The 12,140-nt window shown below is 40.9% G+C and overlaps 1 protein-coding gene across 1 annotated transcript; it reads right to left on the minus strand.

Moving 5' to 3' along the window:
- Nucleotides 1-3,229: 3,229 nt before the first annotated feature.
- On the minus strand, nucleotides 3,230-4,693 carry LOC102245788 (wee1-like protein kinase 2). The gene is given in 1 exon segment (XM_014536263.1): nucleotides 3,230-4,693. A coding segment is annotated over 1 exon segment (1,434 nt). The 5' UTR covers nucleotides 4,664-4,693.
- Nucleotides 4,694-12,140: the final 7,447 nt, after the last annotated feature.

Genomic DNA, 12,140 nt, shown 5'->3' on the forward strand with positions numbered 1-12,140 from the left:
GCCAGCAGCGCAGGCGGGGAACGTTGGCTTCCTCCTTCAATGAAGGAAGCAAGCCTCATGTTCGCTTTAAGCTGCCTGGCTGCCGGCCGCCATCTTGGCTGTCAGTTAATTTGCATATCTCCCTGATTAGCCAATGGGAAGGGTAGCGGTCGTACGCCAATTACCATGTTTCTCTTTTATTAGTGTAGATATATATATATATACCTGAATATAAATGGAATACACCTGCTTTTTTGATAAACATTTGATAACGTTTTAACTTCTTTTAATAAATATTGATTAGGTATACCTACCTCAATCTTTTCTTAGCCTTCATACATATAATAAATAAATAGTTAAGGTTTGTGAAATAAATGAATGTTAGTATGTAGTGGAGTAACTTAAGCCAATTTGATCTTGCACAACTTAACTTTTTTTTGTTAATTGTAGCCACAGAAAATGTTTGCGAACCTTAGAATAACATTTTTTCTCCCAAAATATTTACAATTTACAGTGTCAGTGAGCCTCAGACTATTCAGGCAATTATCGTACATTTAAGTAGCTGCACACTTGCTAGCAGGCAATTACTAAAATATTTCATCAACCTCTTCACTAACTTCAAGCCAAGTCTTAGCTCTCTGTCTTCTCAGATGCTTAGAGAAGTACCTGTGCAAATGTTCATTCAAAGAAAACATACCAAAATTCAAAGTCAGAGTTCCACTCGTCTCCTAACAAGAATCCAACATCTGAAATTCCTGGGTTCAAGGCTGAAAAGGGCCATTTACAGGCTTAGCTTAGGGCTTCATCTATAAGGGTAGTAGTGATAGGTCTTGCTGTGGTATGGTCTGTTCAGCCAAGGAGTACATATCTCTAAAATAATTTCCCCAATCTGCATTTTACTCACCCTATCACTGAGAGCTCATTTGCAATATTCAAAATGCTTATCGAAGATATGTTCTTTGACTAATCTCTTCACCTTCTTTCATCCAGTTCCCCAACTCCCCTCCCCTCTGACTGTTGTCAGTCTATTCCATGTACCCATGGCTCTGGATTTATTTTGTTTGTCAGTTTATTTTGTTCATTAGATGCCAATTATAAGTGAGATCATATGGCATTAGTGTTTCCCTGTCCAGTTGATTTCACTTAGCCTAATAATCTCTAGATCCATCCAAGCTGTCACAAAAGGTAAGAGTTTATTTTTCTTTTTTTAACAGCCACATAGTATTCCCTTGTGTAAATGTATCACAACTTTTTTGAGTGTCTTCAAAAAATTAAAAATGGAATTTCTTTTTAACCCAGTGACCCTGTCTTTTGGAATATATCCTAAGAATCCTAAACACCAATCAGAAAGACTATATACACTCCTATGATCATAGAAGCACAATTTACAATAGCTAAGATCTAGAAACAGCCCAGTGCCCATTAAAGAGGAATGGATAAAAAGTATATTCTTGAGGCGGGACCAAGATGGAGGTGTAGGCAAACACCTGCACTTGCCACCTCCCACAACCACATCAAAATTACAACTAAAATACAGGACAACCATCATCCAGAGCTTCCAAAAAGCTGGCTGAATGGAAGTCCTACAACTAGAGAAATAAAGAGGAAAGCACACTGAAACTGGTAGATGTGGAGGCAAGGAACAGGCTGGTCTGACACCCATGTGTGCTGCTTTTTTAATTGGGAAGGAGAACCTCTCTTTGGAGGCTGCCTGTGAAGAGCGAAGGGCCCCAGCCCCACACCAGAAGCCTAGCCCAGGGTCCCAGAGCTGGGAAAAGAAGTCCCTGTAACTACAGGCTACAAAAACTAGTGCAGATTGGGGCTCAGTGATATGGAGACTGCTGGAGACCCAGCTGTTCCTCTTTAAAGGCCAGCATCCCAAACTGAACTTATAAGGTCCTGCTTCCTCTGAGCTCCAGCACCAGGGTGAGGCTCTGGGGGACACATTTGTCTGGCATCGGGGAAAGAACTTGGGGGTGGCTTTCTTCCAGATGGAGGTGCTCCCAGGGATCATTGTTCATATGCTGGGACCTCCCTGGTCACAGGGCTGACTGGCAGCCATTTTTATTTGTTCCCCCATGGTGATTCCCAAAGGCCCCGCCTCATACAGTTTACAACCCCACCCAAGCTGCCTGCAGCAGCTTTTGCATATGAATGGCCTGTCCTTGTTCAGGCTAAAACCTCTCATACAAGCTACAGCTGGGTCAGGTAGCCCCAAACCTATCAATAAAAGGCCCAAGGCCCAGCACCAGCACCAGCCTGCCTTGCTTCATATCTGGGCCTCATCTGGGCACTTCCAAACTTGATACAAAGAGGAGGAAGCTGCAGATCTCTCTGGATCGCCTGTAGGGTGGCCCTAGGCAATGCCTGACTTTGCACCTTGCTGGAGACTCAAGAGCAAGTGTACCCAGTGGTCAGTGTCAGACCATACCAGATTACAACTCTTCAGATCCATAAGCAACACACTCAAGGGGCAGACTCAGTGAGCACTAAAGCCCCACTGAAGCAAGTCCTGCTCCATAGCGGTGTCTCCTGCATATCAGCTCTCCCACTGTAATCACAGCTGGTCCTTACAGCCAATTGGTTTGGAGGTCAATTCCTCCCAGTGACACCAACAACAATCAAGTCTCAACTACAACAAGACTGTGCTCACAGCCCACAAAGGGGTGCACCTAGAGTTCCCAGCTCAGGTGTCTGGGGAGGTTGAGCCATTGGGACCTATAGGACACCTACTACACAAGGCCACTCTACCAACTCAAGGAGACATAGCAGCTCTACCCAATACATGGAAACAAACACAGGGAAGCAGCCAAAATGTGTAGACAAAGAAACATGTCACAAATGAAAGAAATGGAAAAAAGCAAACTACTGGATATAGAGTTCAAAACCAAAGTTATAAGGTTACTCAAGAATCTTCTGGAAACCTCCAAGGCAGTAGTCGCCAAACTTTTGGGCCTCATGAACCATCAGTGGTCCACGGACCACCAGTTGGTGACTGCTGCTCCAAAGGTTTCCTTAAACCAGCAGTTGCCAACCTTTCCGACCTCACGGACCACCAGTGGTCTGTGGACCATCGGTTGATGACTGGTGCTCCAAGGGACTTAGTGAGTCTTTTTTTTTTTATGGCTTTGGACACGATAAAAACCTTTATTTACAAATATTCTATTCCTTTAAAAAATGTATATATATACAGGAAAAAGGATTTAGATAAAATATGATAAAAATCACAGGAAACAAAGCCAAATTCTTATCAAATCAAGGAGAAATTGGTGACACCCAGAAAATCAAAACCAGTCATAACATTTACAACAGGGTCAGGACAAATGTGTGGAAGGTTACCCTCGCGGATATGATGCCACTTGGCACCATTGCTGGGTAATGACTCTGCTCCTGCGGCCTTTGTCATTGTTAATCCCAAGGCAAATATGTCTCCTTTAGGGAGATGCTGATAATCCTCTTGCAAAATCTCTTTAGCTAGGAAGTGAATATCTCCCTCTTCCACTTTGGGTTCGCTTATTGATGTTGCAAGACCCAAGTCTCCAATGTTGTATATCACATTGGTAGAGAGAAACCAATCAGCATCATTTTCAATATCTTCTTGGACTATAGGAGAGTCCCTTTGTATCTGATGACAAATGAAGATGTTACTTGGTTTGATGTCCAGATGCACCATGCCAGCATTGTGGATGTACTTGAGCCCAAGAGAAATCTGCAGAAGGATGTCTTTGAGTTTTGGCTCTTCACAGTGATTGCCAGACTTCGTGTTTTCAGATATAGCAGCCTATAAGCTCCCACCATTGCAGTATTCATTATGAATGATCATGTGGTCATCTTCTACCCATGCAGAGTAGTAACGTACCACATGGGGGTGATGATCAAGTACCGCATGAGCATAAACTTCATGCAAAACTGAATTCTCATTTGATAATTCTGCAAAAGAGTTCGTGGAGCATTTTATTGCATAGACACATCCATCCAGCCTCTTAATGCACTTGTAGACTGTACCAAATTCCCCAACTCCAATCTTTTCTACCTCCATGAATTCTTTTTCATAACGGGAAGTCATGTTGGTTTCTCGTAGAACATATCTCTTGGCAGGCAGCCCTTGTTCTACTTTACCTTCCCCCGGATCAGCTTCCTCGAGATCTCCTCGGATTTTCCTCTTGCCACTGGATTGATGGAACTGTTTTCTATAGGACTCTGGGGTGAAGGGATTAATATTAACCAGAGATAATGAGGTCATTTCATCTGTTAGGGAGACAGGTGTGAGCCTAAAATGCTTAGAGCCTCAGGAGGGCAGCTTCCCTGTTGAAGAAATCATGGACTGGCTTGGCTGGCCTTTGGGAGTGACAGGACTCTCGCAGTACAACAGCTTGCTTCTGTCATCTGGCTGGGCTGGTGTTGTAGGACACTTGGGTGGTTCTGACACCAGGGTCCCAAAACCAGGCTCTGTACTCACTTTGGCTTTTTCCTGAAATGTGTGGAGTCCGCGTGCGTCCCTCAGGGGTATCCTGGGTGGTGTAAACAGGGCCTCTGAATCCTTGGATTCAGACTGCTCTGGGGAGAAGGTCTGGGCCTCCCAGCCCTCCGGTGCTTCCTTATGCTCTTTGTTCTCACTCTCTTCCTCACAACAGGAGAAGTTTAATTTCTGCTTCAGTTCTCTGTTAATACTGTTGTCATCCATCTCAGCCAAAGAACTTTCCACGGTAGGCAAGAAGGCCTGTCAGAGGGGCACAGTATAGAGATGCAGAAGTCGGGAGAGAACCTAAGCCAGCCAGTTCCACAGTCCTAGCCTGCCTTTCCCTAAGGCAGTAGTCACCAAACTTTTGGGCCTCACGAACCATCAGTGGTCCACGGACCACCAGTTGGTGACCGCTGCTCCAAAGGTTTCCTTAAACCAGCGGTCGCCAACCTTTCTGACCTCACGGACCACCAGTGGCCTGTGGACCACCGGTTGATGACTGGTGCTCCAAGGGACTTAGTGAGTCTTTCAAGGATCTTAGTGAGAATGCCAAAAAAATGGAAAAGGACTGGTCAGAAATTAAGCATACACTGACTAAAATAAAGAATAATATACAGGAATTCAATGGTAGAGTGGAGGATTCCAAGAATCAAACAATGATTTGAAATATGAGGGAGCAAAAAACACCTAACCAGAGAGAAAAAAGAAATAAGAATTTAAAAATATAAAGATGGTGTAAAGCAAGCATGTCAAACTCGCGGCCGGCAGGCTGCATGCTTCATTTATTTAAACAAGGCATGTGGCCCACTGGCCACGAGTTTGACATGCTTGGTGTAAAGAACCTCTGGGACAACTTCAAGTGTACCAACACTCACATTATGGGGGTGCCAGAAGAAGAGAGAGAGCAAGATATTGAAAACCTATTTGAAGAAATAATGAGAGAAAACTTCCCCTACCTGGTGAAAGATATAGACTTATAAGTTCAGGAAGCACAGAGAGTCCAAAACAAGAGGAACCCAAAGAGGACCACACCAAGACACATCATAATTAAAATGCCAAGGGCTAAAGACAAAGAGAGAATCTTAAAACAGCAAGAGAAAAGCAATTAGTTGCCTACAAGGGAATGCCCATATGACTGTCAGCTGATTTCTCAGCAGAAACTATGCAGGCCAGAAGGGAGTGGTAAGAAATATTCAAAGTGATAAACAACAAAGACCTACAAGCAAGATTATTCTACCCAGCAAAGCTATCATTTAGAATTGAAGGTCAGATAAAGAGCTTCACAGACAAGAAAAAGCTAAAAGTTTGGAGATCTTCACCACCAAACCAGTATTATATGAAATGTTGATGGTTATTCTTTAAGAAAAGGAAGAAGAAGAAAAAGATAAAAAATATGAACAACAAAATGGCAACAATTACATACCTATCAACAATTGATTCTAAAAATCAAAATAAACAAATAAGAAATCTAATGAACAGAATAAACTGGTGAATAAAATAGAATCAGTGTCATTAAATTGGAACAGACTGATGATTCTTAGAGGGAAGGGAGTGGATATGGGAAGAGATTAAACAAAGATCTTATATGCATATATGCATTATGTATGGACACAGACAATAGGGTGGCAAAGGCCTGTGGTGGGGTTGGAACTGGGTGGAGGGGGGCAATGGGGTGAAAAAAAGAGGTACATCTGTAATAATCTCAACAATAAAGATTATATATATATATATATTCTTTGAAATGCTGAATGCATTTTGGGTTATAGCTTAACCTAAAAAGCACACAATGTCATAATCCATGGTGAGGTGTTTTTGAAGAATCACACTTGTCATAATATGATGGGAAAAAATGAACATTAACAATGTTAAGTATATTTTGTTCTGTTTCTATTAAGTTTTCAGTAACTTTGGATCAGTTTTCTCTGTAGGAAATAGTCATTCTTACTCTTAAATACCAACAAGCTTCACTTACAAAATGGACAAAATGATAATAGTTCTAGACTATGTATTGCTTTACTTAGAAATTGTCTTATTTCTTCAGACTATCACTTTTCTGAGATTAAAAAATCATAAAAGCAAATAGATTTCCCATAAACTTATATTAAAAGATTTTCAAAAATATGCGGGCTATACATTTCAAGCTATGTTGCATCTAATGAGCTGTTAAATATTAATTTAATTCTTATCTAAGATAACCACTGGCATTTTAAGCTTTTGCAACCTAAGAAAATTATTTGAAATGGAAGAAGATATTTTCAGTCTTTTTGACAAACTGAACAAAGAAACAGAGAAATGCATACTTTGTTACAATATAAATGTTATGCCAGTGTGGCTCCACTGAAAGAATCACAATGTAGGAAGAAAGAAGAAAGAAATGTACAACTAATAAATAACATTTTCCTTTATGGGTTTGTATAATTAGATCACCTGCCACAAGGGGGGAAACTATCTTGCAAAAGTATTCAATTCTTGGTAATAGAAGGACAGTCAGAAATGTAACAAATTGTCCTAGATTCATGTGCCCTTATCTAATTTCTTAGTAATTTCTGATTAGTTTTTAGTAATTCTGTTATTCCTGTAAGTGGAAGCCTTAAGTAAAAGCATGCATTAGGAGTAAAATTTATGGGATATAATGTATCATTGCGGGCATTTTCATTACAAAAGCCACATCTCTCTAGAATTCAGTTTCATCATTTTAAAAAATATGACATTTCATACACCTCCTCTCTTTCAAACACATAGTAGTGGCTCATAAAATATCCAAAAACAGATAATTAAATGACGGATATGGGCTCCAAAACGAGATAACACTTTCAGACAAGGAAATCAGAACACACCACGGCCATCAGTGCTGAAGCCGCTCCTGGTTCACTTTCACTGCAGAAGGAGGTACGGGCATGCAGGAATTTAGTGAGGAAGATGCAGGGCAGGGCACAAGAGGTGAGAGGAGGTTCTTCTCATTTGTGTAAAAGGGCCAAAAAGCAAACACATTGCAAAGCACAGCGTGCGCTCAAGCTTGGGGATGGGACAGGAGGTCAGGGCCGTGCAAAGTCATTTTAGAGCCTGAGGCAAAAGGAAAGGTGTGCCCTGAGACACACTTATCAAAATGTCCTCCTATATTCTGACCAAGAGAAAAAAGTGAAGTAAAATTGCTGACCAATCAGAAAACATAATTATATACAAAGTCCCATGTTCAATCCATTTTTTAGTCACTGCAATCTCATAAATCCAGGGGTATGAGATTATTGGAAAAGTGTCCCCAATATAAAATAATTTAAGATAACAAAACAATCATTCTGTCCTTATTTTAAAATTTTGTGTATTTCATTTTATAGTTGTTAATTATGAAACTTTGCACTAATTTTGATTTTTTTAATATTGCATTTGATATTATTTATCTTGATTACTGAGTTTTTGGTATCACCTTAAATTTTGCATCCAAAGAGAGTGCCTCAGTATCCTTTTCTAATCCTAATTCTGGCTCTGTAGAAGGATATGGATACAATTCTGTGAACGATAGATAAAGAAAGCTCTCTCCTGATTTTTTGACTCTATTATCTCTGTTACCACTATGAGCTGAAGAATGGCCTTATATAACCTGCTGGATCTCTGTAACACAACCTGAGGAAGATAAGTTTAGCATAACAGTTTGTGCATAGTTGCTGGGTGCTGTGACTCTTGAAATTAACATTTGTTAAGTAGAACCCCTGGATGTCAGATAAAAACCAGGGCTCAAAAACAAGACCTGTAGGGAAAATGAAATAGAAAAGTTTATAAGTTTATGGAGGTCTTGGAGGAGGTATATACACCTCAAGGGGCCACAGCAGGAAGAGGTCAAGTCAAGGTGCTAGCAGAGACAAGGAGGGCAAGCCCTGAGGCTCAGGCCTTTTACACAGTCCAAGGATGGAGGAATGTTTTGCAGTTCCCAGGTGAAGTCCAGATTGGTCAATTCAAACCCAAAAGAGTAGGGTTTCAGTAAGTTTCCAGGGGGTCTTTCTAAGGGGCACACAGGACTGCCCTAGGAGTAGGGGGAGAATGTTTATCCCAAAGGCCTTGAGGGAACCATATCAGGAGCTTATATTTACTTGTGACTTTGCCATCTGTTATCTAGAGCATGTGATTATGGGAAGGGCTGGTGTCAGCTCAAGGCTGCTTGGCAGCACAAAATGGATCCTTAGGCAGCAGTATTATGAAGTAGGTTAGCTAAAGCCTCACAATGGGGGACCAGAATACTTCTAGTGTTTTCAGTCTCTTGGAGAAGTATATGGTTCTCATTTTTATCATACAAAAATGGTTCTCCAGAAATCATATCAATTTTCCAAGCAGTAAGACAAAGAAACAAAGGAGGGAGCATTTCCCCTTTTCCCTTCTCTTATTCTATTAGCTAGATAATACTCATAAGATCACAAATAACTCTAGACTAGGAGGCCACAGTGTACAGTCTATATTCCAGCTGACCATATGCACAGCTACACTGTACGTGTGCTATTACTGTAGAAAAGAGAGACTGAATCTCTGGGACAAGCAGCAATCTGTGACACAAATTTTGAGCAAGTAATTAATATACATTCAATTAGTAATCAATTGAATTTAATACTAAATATATAATATTTATGTAAGGAATCCTATATAATAAAGAGGTAATATGCAAATTGACCCTCACTCTGTCACACTGTCACAAGATGGCTGCACCCACAGTGGAGGTGGGGTTCCTGTAACGAGCCATAACGAGCAATCAGCAGGGACCTGAGGCTGTGCCCCATGCCTGGTGGGGCTTGACGGGAGACCTGAGGCCATGCCCCCCACCCTGGCACCAGGCCAGGGGACCTGAGGCCATGCCCCTGGCTCAGCGAGGCTTGACAGGGCACCTCATACCACGCCCCTGACCTGGCGGGGTTTGAAGGGGGGCCTGAGGCTGTGCCCTTGTCCTGTGGGGCTTGACAGGGGTGGGGCCAGCCGGGTCTGGATCTTGCCAAATGGGGGTGGGGCTGGCCGGGTCTGGGTCTCGTGCAATTTTGAGGTGCACATGGGTGGGCAGGGACTTGACTCTGGGTCCCACAGTGAGCCCCAGACTCTGAAAGGAGGAAGATTTTCATATACACTTTACTAATTTTCTTCCATCTCTGACACTTCTATTATAGAGAAAGGGAAAATAGCAATATTAAAATATTTCCTCTAATTAATTCCCTTTTAATGTGCACGAATTTCATGCACTGGGATACTAGTATAATAATAAGACTAGATGCAACTAAATGGATAGAACAGGTGATGTTCAATGGTATTGAAACGTGGACACTAAACTGAAATGCGTGGTTTTCCTCTGGGCAGGATACAAAGGTGATTTATTTTTCTGGGTTGTTGTCCATGTGGATTCGAAGAATGAAGCCAGAGACAAAAGATGGTATACGGAAAGGTGGGAATTTACTGGAAAACAAGCACAGACTCCCATTTGGAGAGGGGGTCCCAAAGAGGTAGCCCACTAAGCCCCTTTTTCCTAAGGTTTATAAAGGCTGCAGTTCTTTGTCTTTTGATATTCCCTTCTCATTGGTCACTACAGCAACTTCAAAGCTCAAACCCTACATGGGGCCCCCCTCTTTTTCTTCCCCTCCTGTAGTACAATTTTCTATCCCCTGTGAAAATCTGTTTTCCTCTTTCTCCCTTTTGTTTCTCTACTCCCTGTGGCTTTCCGCTGTCTTCTGTGAATGGGTGTCTTCCTCTCCCCTTATCCTGTGGCATCGCTTTTCTCTCTGTGAATGTGTGCCTTTTGGCATCTCCCAGCCCCCCAGCTTTGCTGTCCTCCCCCATGAACCCTCTTTATCTTTAAAACTCCCTAAACTTGCCTATTTTACCCCTAAAACTTTCTTTCAGTATTAAAGTATTTATGAGGTAAAAAGGTAAACATTTAATTAAAAAATAGAGGATTTAAGCAACAAAATAAAGGTTTGATTTTGTAGATATATAGAATATAATGTACTCCTTATATAGAAAATGTATATTACTTTTAAGACAGCAAGAGATTACTACAAATATCAACCACTTTCTAATTTAAAATGGATATATTAACAATTGAATATTTAATTAAAATAGAAATAATTAAAAGTAAACACTATATGCTTACCACAAAAAGTACATGCCTAAAGATGTTCATGATATGTAAACTCCCTCTAACACAAGAAATTATTATTATAGGCAGAATGATGTGCCCCTCTTCCTAGGATGCCTAGGTCTTAAAGCTCAGAACTTGTGACTAGTTTGGGTTGCATGGCACAGGGACATTACAGTGGCAGATGGAATTAAACATGCTGAACAGTTGGCCTTAAAATAGGGAGATGATCCTGGATTACGTAGATGGCCCTGATGTAATCATAAGGCTCCCTGGTAGTGGAAAAAGGTAGCAAAGAAGGAGCCAGAGTCGGTGGAAGAGATGTAACAATGGAAACAGGATCAGAGAGATGCTATTTTGCTAGCTTAGAAATGAAGGAAGGGCAATTAAATGAAGGGAGCAAAGCAAAAAATATGGGTAGCTTCTACAAGCTAGAAAAAGCAAGGAAACAAATTCCCCACCACAGCCTCCAAAAGGGAATAAGTTTTGCAGACACCTTGCTCTTACCTGGTGAGATTTTTGACATCCAGATGTGTAAGAAAATAAATTTCTGTTATGTTAAGCCATTTGTGGTAACTTATTACTGTAGCAAATAGTAAACTAATATACTATGTAGAACTGGTTTAAAATTACTTTGTGCACAGCCAGCTTGGCTCAGTGGTTGAGTGTCGACCTAAGAACCAGGAATCACAGATCGATTCCTGGTCAGGGCAAATGGCCTGGTTGCAGGCTGGATTCCCAGTGTGGGGTTTGCAAGAGGCAGCCAATCAATGATTCTCTATCATCATTGATGTTTCTCTCTCTCCCTCTTCCTTCCTCTCTGAAATCAATAACAATGTATTTTAAAAAAATAAAATTACTTTGCTATATATCAAAATTATAGGATAGTGCTAAAGCAGTACTTAGATAAAGACAATTAAATATAGGTGTTTGGTAAAATAATAACAATGGTGTAGATTAAATGAGTTATAATTTCCAACTCAAGAAGCTAGACAAACTATGATCTGAAGAACACAGCATTTCCTTCTCTTTTCCTCAGAAATTATGTAAAAATAATAAGAAAGTTGAGTAAAAGAAATGTAACTTACATTTTTGAAAAATTAGAAAACAGCTAAATAACCCTGAAAAACATATTAAAAATTGGGTACAATTGCAGCCAAATGCAATGAGCCTCCTACAGTATTGATTGTTTTAGGAAGCAGAAAGGATTATGGCAATCAATCTCAGAAGTCACCAGAAAAATAGGCATTTTAAAGTTGATGGCCATGTCTGCTTGGAAGCCCTTTTATTTCTCAGGGAAAGGCAATGGCCATATAGCAACAAGAACTTCTCTGGAGCCAGGTTGCGTTTTAAAAACGGGAGGCAAAGGAATCATGCAGGCAAGCCATGTATTCTTGCTGAAGCCCATCTCTATGTCCGAGGCATAGAAGAGTCACTATAGGCTCTCACTGCTAATGATACTGTGGTAATGAACTAGTTATGAATAACAGGAAAGAGAAGGCCAGATATTATAGGCATGTCAATTAGGGAGCTTGGCCAGGAAGCTACAATATTACACTCCCCAGGGTTCCAAGAAAGGGGAGATAGACACATGCC

This window comes from Myotis brandtii, unplaced genomic scaffold, assembly GCF_000412655.1.
Source record: "Myotis brandtii unplaced genomic scaffold, ASM41265v1 scaffold1583, whole genome shotgun sequence".
Classification (NCBI taxonomy): Eukaryota; Metazoa; Chordata; class Mammalia; order Chiroptera; family Vespertilionidae; genus Myotis; species Myotis brandtii.